The sequence below is a fragment of the Corythoichthys intestinalis genome, chromosome 2 (assembly GCF_030265065.1).
Source record: "Corythoichthys intestinalis isolate RoL2023-P3 chromosome 2, ASM3026506v1, whole genome shotgun sequence".
Classification (NCBI taxonomy): Eukaryota; Metazoa; Chordata; class Actinopteri; order Syngnathiformes; family Syngnathidae; genus Corythoichthys; species Corythoichthys intestinalis.
The window spans coordinates 38,140,063-38,158,465 of NC_080396.1; the positions used below are offsets into that span (position 1 = coordinate 38,140,063).

At 42.2% G+C, this 18,403-nt stretch overlaps 1 protein-coding gene across 3 annotated transcripts in view; it reads left to right on the plus strand.

Annotated features, from left to right (window-relative positions):
- The window catches only part of celsr3 (cadherin, EGF LAG seven-pass G-type receptor 3), a 116,969-nt gene extending 99,777 nt beyond the window's left edge, over positions 1-17,192 (plus strand). For 2 of the 3 annotated variants that reach the window (XM_057829949.1, XM_057829950.1), the window contains 6 exons: positions 1,005-1,102; positions 9,337-9,428; positions 9,578-9,751; positions 13,826-14,020; positions 14,709-15,747; positions 16,591-17,192. In XM_057829949.1, the coding sequence (XP_057685932.1) occupies positions 1,005-1,102; positions 9,337-9,428; positions 9,578-9,751; positions 13,826-14,020; positions 14,709-15,747; positions 16,591-16,618 (1,626 nt within the window). In that variant the 3' untranslated portion in view covers positions 16,619-17,192. The remainder of the gene's footprint in view (positions 1-1,004; positions 1,103-9,336; positions 9,429-9,577; positions 9,752-13,825; positions 14,021-14,708; positions 15,748-16,590) is intronic. The other variant, XM_057829951.1, reaches the window with a different exon arrangement.
- Positions 17,193-18,403: the final 1,211 nt, after the last annotated feature.

The window sequence follows — 18,403 nt, forward strand, 5'->3', positions numbered from 1 at the left end:
TCAAACACCTCACGGTAGAATCCATCAAAATTCAACGCGACTTTGAATGAAAACCAAATGTATGAATAATGAAGAAAATCGTACATCCTCTTTGTGAAGCCAAGGTTTTCAATACAACTCATTTACTGTATTGTATTTGATTTCATTAGGTCAAGCAGCTGTGCCTAATGACACATCCAATCAGGTTATATACGATTAGGAAATCTGTGTAGGCTGTGAACTGTACTGACTTTACTATGCTAATTTACCCCCATATATTTTCCCATCCATCTTCCCTGCCCTCTTGCTCGCCTTCTGCCTCCAGGGTTCAGTACTGACCCAAATAGAATAATATGTAGACCATTCCGCATTGTTTGTGAGTGTGTGTTAGTCACAATGAAGTTCATCCAGCCTTTTAACCCCTGTTTCCGTTGCAACGCTCACTGTCAGATTCAAAATGACTACAAAGTACACCTCGTGAGTTATTATTGGATGCGCAAGATCGACCATGTTAGAACCTTTGCTCCACCCGACAGTATATGTTCTACATTATAAATGATCTTCTAGCTCTCTGACTTATTAAATATGAATGAAGAATGTACTGTATAGAAAGTTGAGGTCACGTCAAGTTTCATCTTGTCCTACTTAATTGCTTCTGCTGTCAATGTTCTATTAGTACTAGACCACTGACAACTGAGAAGGGATTTGACTTGGTTAAAATGGCAGCACTCTACAAGGAAATTTTAAACATCGGCACTCATAATATCACATTCCTTTCAAATACAAAAGAGAAGTAAAATATCATCCTGATAAAAGTGCAGATTCACATCCTGTGGAGCTCAATTCCATCTCAATGACCCTGCAGACATATTACGAACTTTCCCATCAAGTAGAAGTAGCTATCGCTACATTACCATAGTTTATACTGTTATTTCTGTTCAATAAGGTGAGGCCTTGTTTGGTTATAAACATTAATTGTCATCTTAAACTTTTTTTTTTTTTTTTTTTTTAAATTTCTTTTCCAGGCACAGAATCCATATCACAATGCTTCACTGCTGGAGCAGAGCGGGCTACATCGCATCACTCTGGGAGCATCCACCATTTCCTCTGTCAGCTCCGCCAGGTATAGAAGCACATAAATACATCATGAAGGGTATATGCATAAGGAGGAAAATACTCAGGTGACTTGAAGTTCCGCTCTGAGACCCCCAATTTGGTCAACTTTCAAAATTGTCAGATATGCATGTGTGACACATCATTGGAAAGCTTAAAATCAAATTTTTCTGGGGGAAGAAAAATTTTAAACTGGAGTGCATTTAAGAAAAAAAAAAATTTAAACAGCAAAACCCTATCTGGAGGTGAGAGCACACGAGAGCAGAATTACAGACGCTGTTATGTCCTCTGGTCTTATGTTGACTACTTTTTGGGTTTAATTTCTTTCTAAGATTGTACATTGTTCATCCGTCCACAGGATGTCGCTATTCTAACTCAGAATCTTAAGTTTTTCTTTGGTATTGCTGTTTGCGCTCGGCTTCCCCTAGTGGCGACTTGCTGTAAGCAGCAGGCAGAAAGAACTTTTTATTTCAGTTGGAAAAGAGGCCTTGAGGTGTTAAGACGTTGCACACCTCCTCTGCACCATACATCGTTGGGAACCCTTGACAAAACAAAATCTGTAAGTTTGTACGTTTTAACAATGGGTTAGATGTAATTTTGGTGTGTCTATTCTGTTATTTTGTTGTTATTTATGTATGTTTCAGTTTTACCAGCCACACACACACACACACGCGCACACGTTCACGCGAAGAAATAAATGAGAGGAAGGAGTTTGGGCCTCCATTTTTCTTTGTTGGTTTAGCTCGCTGCCAAAGTCGAGTAGCCATACGCTCGGCTGAGGGCAGAAGAGTAAAAAGATTTTCAACACATCAAGCACCCAAGATGTCTCAGCAAGAAGTTTCACCACCTATCAGCCAAGTGGTCACCAGGTCGGAGGCCAGTCATTCTCATTCTTCACGCCGGTCCAGAACGAGTCAAGCTGCTGCACAAGCACGAGCAGACGCCGAAGCTGCCTACGCCAGAGCACGGTACGCCAAACGCCAAATCGACATGGAGGTCGAGAAGGCACGCATCGAGGCAACACTACACGCTCTGAAGACGGAAGGTGAAGCAGAAGCAGCGCTCGCCGCAGCTAAAGTTTGGGAGGCGACTTTCGAAGAAGAGGAGCGCGCCAAAGTCGACCTCAGCGAGCAAGGGGTATTTTCCAAGACACCCCCCTCCATCAGGCGTGCACAAGAGTATGTGCATGCTCACTTTGACGACCAGCGTGTGCAAGCAGATGGCACACAAACGCCAAACACTGAGCACCTGGTTAGGCACAATGACTCTCAACAACCAGAAAATAGCCCAAAATCAGCTGGTGCTTTTCCACATGTGCGTCACATCGACATCGCTGACGAAGAGCATCTCCAATCTCATCGTGCGAGAACGGACATCTCACACCAGCCTACACCTTCAGCAACCCCACAAAGTGAACTGTCCAATTTAGCAGCCTATCTAGCACGGCGTGATCTGCTGACATCGGGGTTCAAGGTTTTCGACAACCGGCCAGAGTCCTACCTGTCCTGGAAGTCCATGTTCTGCAACGCGACGGAAGGCCTCAATCTCAAGCCCAGCGAAGAGCTCGACCTTCTCACCAAGTGGCTCGGCGGGGAGTCTCTTCAACACGCTCAGAGGATCAGGGCGGTCCACGTGAGTAATCCACAGGCAGGTCTCCAACGTCTGTGGCAGCGGCTAGACAAGACTTATGGCTCTCCAGAGGTAATTGAATCCTCACTCTTCCAACGGTTGCAGACTTTTCCAAGAATCTCCAACAAAGACACTCACTTACTGCAGGAACTTGCTGATCTTCTGTTAGAGCTATCGTATGCCAAAAGTGAAAGTTATTTGCCGGGTCTTAGCTTTCTCGACACACCAAGGGGCATAAACCCGATAGTTGAAAAACTCCCATATGGACTCCAGGAGTCATGGGTTACACAAGGTACCAAATACAAAAGGGAAAACGGTGCAGTCTATCCACCTTTTTCGTATTTTGTGCGGTTCGTAAATGACTACGCTGAAATGAGAACAGACCCTAGCTTTATGTTACAATGTTCAAACGTAATAAATCCAAGGGTTGATAAGACATCAGTAAGACGAGACAAATACAGAGTTCCATTGGCGGTGAATAAAATAGAGATCAGTCCGGCTAAATTGACAGCACTCGATCCAGACAAACAATGTCCTATCCACCAAAAACCACATTCACTCGTCAAATGCAGGGGGTTTAGAATGAAAACACTAGACGAAAGAAAGAACATTCTCAAAGAGCACGCCATTTGTTTTAAATGTTGTGCGTCCACAAATCACAGGGCTCGAGACTGTAAAGCTATTATCCAATGCTCAGAATGTGATAGCGATGCTCATGTGTCTGCCATGCATGTCGGTCCACCTCCATGGACACCTCAAGACTTTAATCCCCCAACCCAGAGTCACGGCGGGGAGTCTGAGGGCCCAAATCCTGTGAACACAGCCAGTTGCACAGAAGTATGTGGGCAAGGCGTAAAAGGAAAATCATGCTCAAAGATCTGTTTAGTTAATGTATATCGCCGAACTTCTCCAGAAAAGAAAAAGAGGGTATATGCCATGTTGGATGATCAGAGCAATTCATCCTTAGCCAGATCTGCGTTTTTTGACATGTTTAATGTGCAAGGTACCATATTCCCATACACCATGAGAACATGTGCAGGTTTATCAGAGACACAAGGTCGTAAAGCTGATGGCTTTGTTGTAGAAGATGTAGATGGTAAGGTCTCCATGATGCTGCCTACAATAACAGAATGTGATCAGATTCCAGATAATAGAGACGAAATTCCCAGCCCTGAGGTAGCAGCAGCTCACCCTCATTTGCGATCAATCGCTTCACAGATTCCTCCTCTCGACCCATCGGCAGACATTCTTCTGCTCCTGGGAAGGGACATCATTCAGGCTCATAAAGTTCGTGGTCAGGTAAATGGGCCAAACAATGCACCTCATGCCCAGCGTCTCGATTTAGGATGGGTTGTCATAGGTGATGTCTGTCTCTCTGGAGCTCATAAACCCACATTGAACTCATTTAAGACGAACGTTCTAAACAGTGGACGTCCCACGTTCCTCAGTCCTTGCGAAAACACAATCGTTATCAAAGAGAAATACACCAAAAACGATCCACTAAACACACAAGCGGAACTAGGACAACATATTTTCCAACAAACAACAAATGACGACAAAGTTGCACTTTCGGCAGAAGATGCGTTGTTCCTAGACATTATGCACAACAACTTTGCTAAAGATGAGGCGAATAACTGGGTAGCTCCACTCCCATTCCGCTCACCTAGGCGGCGCCTACCTGACAATCGGGAGCAGGCCTACAATCGTTTAATGTCGCTCCGCAAAACGCTGAGAAGAAAGCCTGAAATGAGAGCGCATTACGCTGAGTTTATGGAGAAAATATTCAGCAAGGGCCATGCCGAACCAGCGCCCGCACTGGCGCCAGATCAAGAGTGCTGGTATCTCCCTAGTTTTGGCGTTTACCACCCGCAAAAGCCAGAAAAAATTAGGGTAGTCTTTGATTCGAGTGCTCAACTTGACAATGTTTCTCTCAATGACGTGCTCCTCAAGGGACCAGATCTTAACAACACTCTCGTAGGAGTTCTGATGCGGTTTAGGTCCGACCCATACGCCGTTATGGCAGATGTGGAGCATATGTTTCACAACTTTATAGTACGAGAAGACCACCGTAACTACCTTCGTTTCTTGTGGTTCCAAAATCATGACCTTGATGGAAAAGTGCAAGAATTTAGGATGACTGTCCATGTGTTTGGTAATTGTCCTTCCCCATCAGTCGCCATCTTTGGACTGAAAAGAACAGCCATAGAAGGAGAAATGGAATTTGGCAGTGACGCAAAAGAATTCATTGAACGGCACTTCTATGTAGATGATGGGCTAAAATCATTCTCTTCCATAGAGCAGGCCATTGATGTTCTTAGTAGGGCACAGAAGATGCTGGCTCAGTGTAACATACGCCTGCACAAAATCTCATCCAATTGTCCTCTCATAACAGGAGCCTTTCCAACCGAAGATCGTGCTGTAGGCATGCAAGGTCTTGACATTGGGCAGACTACCCCACCAATGCAGCGCAGTTTGGGCTTAGGATGGGAGCTGTTGACTGACCAATTCAAGTTCCAAGTAAGAGTAAATGAAAGGCCGTTCACAAAAAGGGGAGTTCTGTCAGTTATCAACAGTGTGTTCGACCCACTTGGTTTTGCTATTCCAGTAATCGTAGGGGGTAGAACCATACTCAGAGACATTTCCACAAATGTTTCAGAGTGGGACACTGAACTGCCAAAAGACAAATTAGAACAGTGGCAAAAGTGGAAAAGTTCCCTCGGACACCTACAACATCTTGAAATTCCCAGAATGTACACTTCAATACCGCTGTCTGCAGCCCAAAGAATAGAGATTGACGTTTTTTGTGATGCTTCCACAAAAGCCGTAGGTGCGGTAGCATACCTCAAACTCACAAATGAGGACGGACACAGCGAAGTGGGATTCCTCCTCGGCAAAGCACGTTTAGCTCCTAAACCAGACATCACCATACCCCGACTTGAACTCTGTGCAGCAGTCCTGGCCGTGGAAGTAGCAGAGTTGGTTCTAGAGGAGCTGGATGTCACAGTCGATCAGGTGAATCTTTACACAGACTCAAAGGTAGTGCTTGGGTACATCTCAAACACCAAGAGACGCTTTCACGTTTATGTGCACAACAGAGTCGAACGCATCAGGCGCTTTGCACAAACTCACCAGTGGCATTACGTGCCCACACACTTAAATCCGGCAGACCATGCCACACGAGCGTTGCCCGCTGAGCAGCTCTCCAGCTCCACCTGGCTCAGAGGCCCAGCTTTCCTCTCCAGGTTGGACCAAAGTCAAGTTCGAAGTCAAACCTTCGATCTCATAGACCCAGAGACTGACTGTGAGTTGCGTCCTGAGGTAACAACTTGCACTACCACCCTATCAAAAGGCCAGTTTAATAGTGCCAGATTTGAAAGGTTTTCAAGTTGGAAGGTGCTGCAAAAGGCTATTGCCAAACTCCAACATATAGCTCAATCATTCAAGAACAACTCTGAGGTTTCCTGTCGTGGCTGGCACAACTGCAACAAACATTTAACTGAAAAGTCACTGCAACTAGCCAAGACCACGATCATTCGCACCGTTCAAAGAGAGGTCTTCGCAGAAGATATTGGATGCATTGAAAAAGGCACAGCTTTAAAAAACTCAAGTCCACTCAGCAAACTGAATCCATTTGTTGACACGCAAGGGCTCCTTAAAGTTGGAGGCCGACTAAAGAAAGCACAGTTGTCTGCAGAAGAAACCAATCCCATACTCGTCCCTGGAAAGCATCATCTTGCTCAGCTCATAATAAGACACTTTCACGAAAAATTATGTCACCAGGGAAGGCATTTCACGGAGGGAGCAGTCAGAGCAGGGGGCTTTTGGATTGTGGGAGGAAAAAGAGCAGTAAGCAGTGTGATTTTCAAGTGCATCACATGCCGCAAATTAAGGGGCAGGCAACCTGAACAGATAATGGCTGAACTTCCTGAGGACAGGCTGTCCACGGACCCTCCTTTCACAAATGTAGGCCTTGATGTGTTCGGTCCCTGGTCCGTTACAGTGAGAAAAACGCGTGGTGCTAATGCAGATGCTAAAAGATGGGCAGTCATATTCACCTGCATGAGTACACGTGCAATTCATATTGAAGTGATTGAGTCAATGGACACATCGTCATTCATTAATGCACTGCGTCGTTTCTTTGCCATCCGAGGTGGTGCCAAACTCTTGAGATCTGATTGTGGGACAAATTTTGTGAGTGCCTGCAAAGAGCTCCAAATAGACAAACTAGGCTGTCACAATGACAAAATAGGCACATTCTTGAAAGACAGTGCGTGCAAATGGCAGTTTAATCCTCCACATGCATCCCATATGGCTGGTTCCTGGGAACGCATGATCGGCGTCACCCGAAAAATCCTCAATGCAATGCTCCTTGAACATCCATATGGGAAGCTCACACATGAAGTACTCGTAACATTGTTAGCTGAAGTTACCGCAATTGTAAATGCCCGTCCGCTAACAGCCGTTTCTACAGATCCCGAAAACCCAGTCATTCTTACTCCTGCGATGCTACTCACGCAAAAGGTTGGCACACCACCGATTCCACCAGGGCAGTTTCAGACCAGTGACCTATTCAAAGCCCAATGGAAGCGCGTGCAGTACTTAGCTAATGTTTTCTGGAGTCGTTGGCAGAAAGAATACATCGCAGGCTTGCAGGTTCGTCGCAAGTGGAAAATAAAAAAGCCGAACCTTCAAATGGGCGACGTTGTTTTAATGAGGGAGTCTCTGGAACATAGGAATAATTGGCCACTCGGACTGATCACAAAATCTTTCCCAAGTGAGGACGGTAATGTCAGAAAAGTTGAGGTTAAGATTTTCCGAAACGGCGAGAATAGGTTTTACATTCGCCCAATTCGTGAAGTTGTGCTTTTGCTGTCTAAGGGTAGCATGTAAAACGAGTTGTTGTTGTGTATCGTTCATTAGTTAAGAGCTGACATCTTGCAGATGTCAGGCGGGGAGTGTTATGTCCTCTGGTCTTATGTTGACTACTTTTTGGGTTTAATTTCTTTCTAAGATTGTACATTGTTCATCCGTCCACAGGATGTCGCTATTCTAACTCAGAATCTTAAGTTTTTCTTTGGTATTGCTGTTTGCGCTCGGCTTCCCCTAGTGGCGACTTGCTGTAAGCAGCAGGCAGAAAGAACTTTTTATTTCAGTTGGAAAAGAGGCCTTGAGGTGTTAAGACGTTGCACACCTCCTCTGCACCATACATCGTTGGGAACCCTTGACAAAACAAAATCTGTAAGTTTGTACGTTTTAACAATGGGTTAGATGTAATTTTGGTGTGTCTATTCTGTTATTTTGTTGTTATTTATGTATGTTTCAGTTTTACCAGCCACACACACACACACACGCGCACACGTTCACGCGAAGAAATAAATGAGAGGAAGGAGTTTGGGCCTCCATTTTTCTTTGTTGGTTTAGCTCGCTGCCAAAGTCGAGTAGCCATACGCTCGGCTGAGGGCAGAAGAGACGCCATGACTTTAACGAGATATTATCTCGTACTTACCTTGTTTCGATCAAAAAACTCCATGTAGCATGTATCACTGAGTGTCAAGACACAGCTGTGAATGTCCACAGCTGGATTTTTGGGGGATTTTATGGGTGAAACATGGTAATATAACAAGGGTCGCGATGCAGAAATCGCAGACATCTCGGCGTGGTCGAAATGTTCTTTTTCATATATTTACCCTTTTAAACTTTTTTTTTTTTTTTTTAAATTTCAGTTTTTCTTTGTTTGGATCGATTATTTATCATTTAACATATTGGAGAAAATGCGACAGTAACAAAAAAATACAATTAAGTGATAGTTATGAGATATCCGTGAATTTTTTACAGACGCCATTTTTATCATTGTGACGTAATTTGTTTAAAAGTTTAAAATATGGGAGTGAATCATTTTTCAAAGTCGTTTTTTTTTTTCAATTAATCAATTAATGGTTCTAAGATAAAAATGACAGACATTTTGATTAATGAATATAGTTACTTGCCTTGTTTTTATGGCTGAGTTGGAACAAATGCGGTTGCGCGACGTCTGTAAACGGGGGTTTCCAGGGTAAAAGGGACAAATTAAAAATACTTCGGGGGCTTAATGCGCCATGAATCTGCTATAGCAGCATATAGACATAATATTCTATCAAACACAACAGTTCTTTTGGCTTAAAATACAGCAGTTTATTTTGAAGAGGAGTGCAAGAGCAGAAACTGCTTTTTCAGTCTTGTCTGTGTTTTCCGCCATATCTAAAAAATGAAACATCAATCATTTAGAAGAAACTACAATAGTAAATATGTCTTCACTAGTTCCTTGTGCCGCTGGATATAGGACAGTGTAGCGTAAGTGAGAGTATACTATAACCCTGGCCATGAAATGTCTCTTGTCTGTTTAGTGGGTCAGTGGGCTAAAGATAATACACTTTGGATAAAAAACGTGTACTGTACTGAATGTAGAGCAACACTAAAATTGCCGGGAGTGGCTTTTTTCTAAGTAGCTCACTGCTTGTCTTGCTATTTGTAAATGACATGCTGCATTTGTGCAGATGCTCTCTATTAGTCAGCATGAGTAAACATGCACTACACTGTCTGAGTGTGAAGTCACTCCTCTCCCTGTTTGCCTTTTAGAGAGAATCTTTTAGCTCGTCAGACTCTGGAACAAAGCATTGTTCAAACTGGAGCAACGGACCTGGATGTTGCCATGTTCCACAGAGATGGAGGTAAACATGGAAAAAACACTAATATGAGTTTAGAAAGATCAGATTCCATTTAACAGTTGCAGGCATACATGAACCAAGTTTCGCCATTGGCATTGGCAACTAAATCAGGAATTTCAGATGACAAGTAATCCACTCTCTCCTTTTTAAAGGTGAGGATTCTGACTCCGATTCTGACCTTTCTATGGAGGAGGAGCGTAGTTTGTCCATACCGTCATCTGAAAGCGAGGACAACGTACGTCTACGCGGGCGCATCCAACGGCGTTTCAAGCGCTCCAATCACGGCGAGCGCCTGCTGACTGAGCCAACCAACAACGGCACCAAAGGTAGACCATTTTCTAAAACATTTTGTGGTTATTATTGAGGATGTAAATCACCAGTTTCATGATGATACAATATAATATCAATTCTTTGGAGAACGGTACAATATTTGCTGATATTACAAGTTTTGCCACGAGTAAATTCATGGACCTTTGATTGATTTAATATAGTATTACTTAATATTAGAGTTGTCCGAGATTATAGGGTGGCCGATTCTACCAGATGTAATAAGCAAGTTTAAAATCTCGGAAATGATCGACATTACTTTTGTGGTATTAGTATTGTATTATAACATTCATTGCAGTACTAGTTAATGCACAATCCAGCAACAGTTGTTCATGTGGTAAACACAGGCTAACCTGCAGCTATGACAAATGTCCTTACAATACAGTTATTTGGAGATGCTTGGGTCTGTTAAGTGAAAGAGACTATTTGCATTTATGGTGCAGAAATTAAACGAACAATAAATGAAGAATAATGAATTCTAAACTCATCATAAAAAATGCATTATAATGCGTTACCAGAAAGAAATACCGTATTGGGCCGAATATAATACGGACCTGATTATAAGACGACCCCCTCTTTTCAAGACTCAAGTTTGAAAAAAGACTTTTTGAAAACCAAATTAATTTTTATACCGAAAATAATTACAGTACATCTGAAACAAGATTATAACAATATATTTGAGAGAAAAAGCATGTTATTTTGCCTCATTCAAATCTTAATATCTGAACATTTAAATATGTAAACTAAAGTGCAATCACATAAAACAACAAAATTGCAATAACTGCATTAACCATCAAAGTGAAGTCTAACTAAGTGCAGTCTTGAAACAAATCTGAATAAGGAAAAACATTGCAATAAAATAATGCAAACTGGTTAAACTTGAGTGTAGCTGAGATCTGGCATGACAGAACATCGCTTCAATGATATCTGGCGCCATCTAGCGTCGTGAATGGGTATAATGTCTAGACCACGAATATAAGACGACCCCCACTTTTTCAGTCTTATTTCAATGCAAAAAACACCGTCTTATATTCGAGCCAAAACGGTAGTCACTACGAAATGTAATGAAATCGTAGAATTCTGTGCAAAAGCCCATCGAAATGCATCTTGGGAATCACTCGTTGGCCTGTATTTCTGATCCTATGTCGCCACCTAGTGGCGATTTGGGATAATCTAGCGCTGCAATAGTGGCGAAGGGTCCAGCTGTGGCCCACAGTACTCGCCAACCACAGCCCCTGGCCCGGCTTTCAACGAGTAATCAGATCAAGCTTCGTCATCCACTAACCGTGCCCCCTGGTTTCCACAACCAAGCAGATCAAGCGCTGTTCATCCACCAACCACACCCTCTGCTTTCAACGACCAATCAGATCAAGCGTTGGTCATTGCCAACCACGCTCCCTGCTTTCAACGACCCTCACCCATACCCTAAACCAGGGGTGTCCAAACTTTTTGCGAAAGGGGGCCAGATTTGGCGTGGTAAAAATGTGGGGGACCGACCTTGGCTGACGTCCTTTACGTAGAACAATATATTTGAGCAAAATTTAGCAAGCCATTCAGTTTGTCACATTTGCTTTATTATGTTTTTTAATTAATAATTTCAACAATCTCGCAACTAGCCTTTGCTGCATTCTCTTTCGACTCTCGGGCTCTTGCTACTGCTGCTGTGAAATTAAACTAGCTTCAAATTGCTTCATTTTCTTGCTGCGTATCTTCCCTGTAATCTTGTCGCACATGTCAGCGTGTCTTGTTTGGTAATATCGCTTCACATTGAAATCTTTTAAAAACGGCGACTGTGTCTTTGCAAATGAGGCAAGACACAGTTGTTGCGTATTTTAGTGAAGAAATAGTCCAATTTCCACCTATCCTTGAAGTGTCGGCCGTCACAGTCAACTTTTTTTTGTTGATTGTCGCCATTTTAGAAAATTGGAAGTAGAGGGTCACACGGAGTAATGTTGCTTTGCCCTTAAACACCTGCAACATGAAGCAATTATCAGAGAATCCCAAAATTTGAAAAATAAGGTCCTAATGAAACCTTTTTTCAAATTTGTGAAAAGTCAAAATGAATATGTGTAATAAGCGCTTTAATATCTGTAACCCGTGCTAAATCATTTTTTTTCTCATGGAACCTGCAGATGAATGTGTCGACTTGCATCCGTCATTTTTTTTTTTCAAAAAGAAATGTCAAAATTCTAAATTAGTCTGAAAATCATGAAATTTTAGGTGTATCAAATGCGATACATTTGGCAATAAAGGGTTAATGTGCTGCTACCTTTTAATGGGTAAATTAGGAGCAGCATTTTGTGTGTAACCTACTTCATATGCTGGTTGCAGTACTGCTGACCAATTTATTAAGTCTGTGTGCGGGCCAAATGTTATTGATTTTATGACAGAGGCTGGGGGCCGGATGAAATTTGACCACGGGCCGCATTTGGCCCCTAGGCCGGACTTTGGACATGTCTGCCCTAAACCCTTTTTAACGTCATGGGACACGGAAGGCACCAAAAAGGGGCGTGGTTGGATGGCCGAGTACTGTGGGCCACAGCTGGACCTATTTGGAATAGTGTAGCGATGACACTTTTTGTTGTTGTTGACACTTTGCCCTTAGGGGTAATGACAGTTTCCTTCCAAGAAATAATGGAAATAGAGTTCATCTATTTAATTTCCACTCCAAGAAATGTTTGAATTAGTTAAGATTTCTTTACTATTTTTTAGTCTTTCCACCTCGTTGTGGATAAAAGGGCATTTAGAATGCAAACAATTGTAACAATTCAGGGGTTAACAGAGGAATAAGAAAAAGCACAGGAGAAGAGAATGATAATTTGTAAATATATAAGATTATTCAGTTTTGAGTCTAATTAGCCATCTAGGCGATTTGGACCAACAGCTGTCAGCTGCCTAGAAGAGGACAAAACATTCAGCATAGCAGCACTACAAGACGGCACCATATCCATATACCAGGTTCACACACAAAATCATTGAGGGATGAGGCTTTTTACTGAAAGGTCATAGGTCCTGTTTTGACGTTACACCAAGGCCATTATTGATTTTGGATAGTTGTTGAATTAGACAAATTTCGTACACTCCACCTTTGTAAATATTTTTCAAATAATTTTATAAATTGTGATTTATTCACCTGTTTTGCACATGCACCAATCGTTTTAAACTAAAACAAGAAGTGGAATCATGTTGTCCAAAAGTTTTATTGCGATCAATATCTGCATTAAAAAGAATTACATAGTATTTTTGTTTATATGTACATACGTTGTAGTATTTCCTTATAACAACAAGATCCGTGTCAGCCCTTCTGCATTCGGCAACTGTAATATTATTTGTAATTTCACCTCATTTTGGTCACTCAAGTGGCTGGCATATCAATCGACACCTCACGTTAACACATGCTGCACAGGCTGTTATAATTTTGTCCACGAATGATCAACGAAGTGATAAGAACAAACATACAATCTTTTAGGTAGATCCTTAGGTTTAAAGTACATCCTTAACTTATTGTCTGCAGGTGGTTTCGGTTTAAGACGTATGGCGAGGTAGATCCACACTGGTGCATTTTAGCTACTTGCTGGTCGCTGATCAAAACATTCCACTTCCAACCATATATATAGGCACTTTCAGGAGTTCATGCACAGCACAGAAGGTCTCGGGAGTCTCATCTACGTGGTGCTGAATCCATTTTTGGAGATTCCGTGGGTTCCTCTGGTTTGATTTTGCAGTTTTAACTTTGTCAACACACTGCTTACTTCAACTGCACTTCATGTTGTTCTGTCTAAACTGAAAGTTCGGAGCAGAAATTGTCAAAGATGGTGCTGCCCATGTTTCGCTCAAGAAACTTGTCTATACCTTTTAACTACAGTTACATCAAATAAATAAAATGTGACATGTAAATGTAATTTAGTCGCACTGCTGAGAGGTTGCTAAGAAGGTACAATATAGGTTTGATCCTGAAAGTGTTCAAGGGTGCTTGATGTTGACTTATAATATTTATGTGATATCAGTTACATTATCACATTATCAGCGGCAATGTAAGCAGCACCTGACTGCTCATTTGTGGTTTGTCCCAGATCTGGATGGCAACGACCTCTTGTCTTACTGGCCAGCTCTGGAGGGATGTGACAAACACACCCTTCAAAAGTGGGGCTCTGAGCGCCCACTAGGGGCTGATTACAGCAAGGATGCAGCAAATAACAACCAAGCCGACGGAGCCCTCACGAGCGGCGACGAGAGTGGTCTCACACAGCCACACAGGCACCGCAAGGGTGAGCAAAGCACTTAAGATTCTTGGATCGAAACAAATGTATTAGACCTTAACCTGATGTAATGTAAGTTCTCTGCTTCCAAAATATACAGCATTGACAAATAAAGATATGATTATATGTTGTGTAATCGATGATACACAATCGCTCCTTAGGAGATACTTAAACAAAATATATTTTTGATAATAAAATATTGAGATAACGTCAGTTCGACATGTCAATTGCCTGTGGTTTTTGGGAGCAGGGCTCAGTCTATTGTGATGTATTAAAACACCTCACCGCATTGTCTCTGCTCGTTTTTATATCAGCTTAATACAGTTACACACTTTACTTAGCATACTGTACAGTTGATGTGTTCAAATGTATACATACAATAAATCTCTCTTTGCTGTCAAACAGCCTTGCAGGAATCAACTAGAAGAAAACTTGCGCATCGAATACATCCTACCAAAAATACATTTAGTATGGTTGGGGAAAATGCCGTTTTGTGGCCAGTGTGTAAAAGCCTGTTTTTCTGTCACTGTCAATGTCTACTGGTTTTGTCTCCGGGTGTATTACTAACACCTAACATGGTGGGAAAAAAAGCCTTTAAAATGTTTGGTTGCCGTTATCCAATTTTGTATTTTCTTTCTCTATGTCCTGATGGCTTTGCTGCCCCCTGACCTTTTGTACATTTTCAACATGTTTTTAGGTATCCTGAAGAATCGTCTTGGCTGTCCCCCCACCCTCCAGGGTCTTTCAACAGTGGGACGCGGGGCCAGTGAGCTAAATTGGTACCGTACCTCGACCCTGGGACACCGAGGCGTTCCCGCAGCCTCCTATGGCCGTATGTATTCGGCTTCAGCTGGTGCCGGAGGGGGTACTGGCTCCCTCTCTCAACCGGGTTCCCGCTACTCTTCGAGGGAGCACCTGGACTCTCTCGCCCGGAGGCAGCTGTCTCGGGATCCTCTCGGGAGGCAAACCGTTGGGGGGTCGAGGGACCGGCTAGACTCTCGAGGATCCAGGGACAATCTGGACCTCTTACCAAGGAGGAGGGAACTGGGCCAGGGAGCAGGCATGGCTGGGTTGGGACCAGATCACCAACGGGTGTCGGCATCCAGGGAGAACTTGAGCTCCTCCAGGGACAGACTGGACAACCATCACTCGAGCACTATCCACGCCTCGCGAGAGGACTTGAGGGGAAATGGGGTTGCTTTGGGAGGTGACGCGGAGGGTACCCTGAGCGGCTCCAGATCTCAGTTGAACATGCAAAGCCGGCGTCAGACTTCAACATCTCGGGAGCACCTGGCCGGGGGCCTGATGAGCAGTAAGTCCAGGGAGCAGCTGGAGACCAATGGGGTAGGAGCGCAGGCCCAACCATGTCGGGAGTGGCTACGCTCCCTCCCGCCCCGCCAGCCTTCGCACCCCGACCAGCCGCCATCGTCCCCACCTCCTCCCATCTCAGAGGAGCCCCAGCAAGAGCCCTTCCCCTCATCGGTTCACAATAGAGGACGCCTGGACTCTGCATGTAGGTACCCCGGCCAGACGGCCCCACCTGGCACATGTTTGAACCCTCTGGGAAGACAACCTTCAAGTGAACATCTGGATATTCTCTCCTCCATCCTTACATCCTTCAACTCCTCCGGCCCCACTCCACCCAATGCTGCCTCTAACTCTGGGTCTAATGGCCCCCACACCCTGTCGCAGTCTGCCACCTCCCACAGCGTATCTGAAGTGTCCCCTGACTCGGAGTAAGTCAACTTAAAACTTTTGTGTCATGATTTTTTTTGTCCTCCACATACACTTGAGCAAAGGTCATTACCTATGCATAAGCTTAAGGTCATTTTGATTACACCTATTTTTTAGCGCTACGGCAGCATTCATTGATTCAAATGTGCACAAAATTCAATTTGCATTCATACCTGCACAGAGATGAATAATTAAAAAGAAAAAAAAAAGAGACGGGCATTTCAAAAATCTATGGTCTCACTTGGAAGAAATAAGTATGCAACAAATCATATGACTTTGATGTCAGTGTCTTGGTTATTGATACCAACAGCACCTATAGGACATAATGTATTTGCATTGCTCGTGTATGCTCTGATTTATCTATTTTTATTTGAACTTACTATAATACATTCCAGGACATTTTATGTTCGTCCTACATTTTCTAAAATATTTCTAACAACATAAAAGTTATATAAAGATTTTTATTAGAATTAAGGAATGGCAGCAAGATTGCTGTTTGAACTGGCTCATGAAGTCCTGCATTAAGTTTGAATGTTGTCCTCGTGGTTGGCTGGGTTTCAAAATGCATACATGTTAGGTTCCTTGAAGACACTACATTGTCCATTGTTGTGAATATTATAGTCCATGTTTTAGCTATTAAATATGTATCTGATTGCCACTTGGCATTCATCAGTATTTTTTAAGGCAATTAAAAGACTTGTTCACTTGTTTCAATTGTGGCCATGAGCTTGTCTACTCATTTTAGAGATAATTATATTACAATACTTGTTTTACATTGAATACAAATATACATAAAAAAAAAAACAATTGTAACTGAAATTATGTTTCCGTTTTCTCCATCTCAGGGTCAACAGAAGCGAAGGACAGTCTTGATGACAGCCTTTTAATTCCTTTCTGCAGTCTAATGACCAGAAGACCAAGTGAGAGATAGGACTAAAATACATCTTTGGATACAGGTGACATATCTTGGAGAAAAAAATATGTTAAGTGTCAAGCGAATAAAACTGTTTACAAACTATTACACTCAGATGTACGCAGTATCTTAAACAAGGGGAAAAGACTGTACATACTAAAACATTTTTATACATTTTGTATCTTTTTCATTAGAGACAAAGTTGTCTCTTGTGATGTTTTGTTTTTTGTAATGTCTGTGTGAGTGAGGTTGGGGCGAGTGAGTAGTAAATTTAATTTGCGAAAGACCCAAAACATTTCTCGTTAAATGTGTGTGCTAATGGTGAAGGATCCTACAGTAACATCTGATGTGAGTGCCAGAAAACCATAAGGCATACAGTAGCTGAAGGGAAACCATCAACACAATGATGGTCTATGTGTAAATAGAAGGCTGTTATTATTATGAGAGTTGTATGGAACAAGACGATTGTAACGTGGAAAACGGTGTTGAAGGTGCCACACGAAGTCTGGTCTGACCATTAAAGCTCCGTCAAAAGTTGTCGTCAGATTGTCATATTTTGTGATCGCATTCTGCTGTTAAATGAATGTGACGTTGTCGTCTTTCTACCTTCCGTGCCTGGACCGTGCCCCGTACATGCACGGCAGCATATCCTCAGTGACTGAAGGTTCACACCTTCCTGCCTCTCTTCACCATGGCCACACGTAGCCACAAGTGTTCAAGATCATTGACTGTTTTTGTATAACAACTCAACCTGCCTCATTAGACAGCAGAGACACAGACGTTCAAGCCAAAGGGAACACTACCCCATTGCTGTTGAGTCACTAGATTCACTTGCAATTATAAGTATAAATATAAGTAATAATATAAGTATAAATTACAAATTTTAATCATGCATCCATCCATTTTCAAATGCTTTGTTCTGCCAATCTCATTCATTAAGACTGAGTATGATATACATATACAGTAGTTATCAATTGGAATTACAGTAAATTATGCAATACTGCAATGACAATATGAACCTTCTATTGTAATTTTGCAACAATCGGATTTTGATTTTACATTTGAATAGGTGTGAATTAATCAAGCAAAACAAGTCAAAATTTGTGAGTCTCCCCCAATTTAGGTCTTCTAAATACTGAGCTAACTACCGTACAAGGGTTTATGACAGACTTCGGTTCGCAAAAGTGACAACTTAACCCAAAGTTGAAGCTGTGAATCAGAATAAAGTCCATTTATTCATTCATGCAATGGTAAAGTCTTGATTATGCAAAATATTTGTTTGAAAGGCAATTCTTAGTTCATATTGTGTATATAAAATACATGAAAATTAAACAAACTGAGCGTGCCTTCACATGCCACAACATAATGTAGTAATCTTACATATCTCATAAACCAAGACACCTCTTATTGGTGTTTCTTAATTTTAGTCTGAATGTTTTTTTTTAGTCTAAACCAAGATAAAATTTACTAAAATATCATATTACATGACATAATGATCAAAGCGTCATCTTGAACTATTCAAACAAGCTCCAGGAAGATAATGATACCATTTTAAAGTCTGAAATGCATCATTTGGCAGTACTGTATTTCAAATCCTTTTTCACTAGCCACTGGATGCTTTTTTTTTTTTTTTTTTTTTTTTTTTTTTTACTTCTGTGTGAAGGCCAGTACATACTCTTGCCAGGTAAATTCTGTAGTGCCACAGCACCATTCTGCCCAAGAGATGACGTCAGTGTCTCTATGTG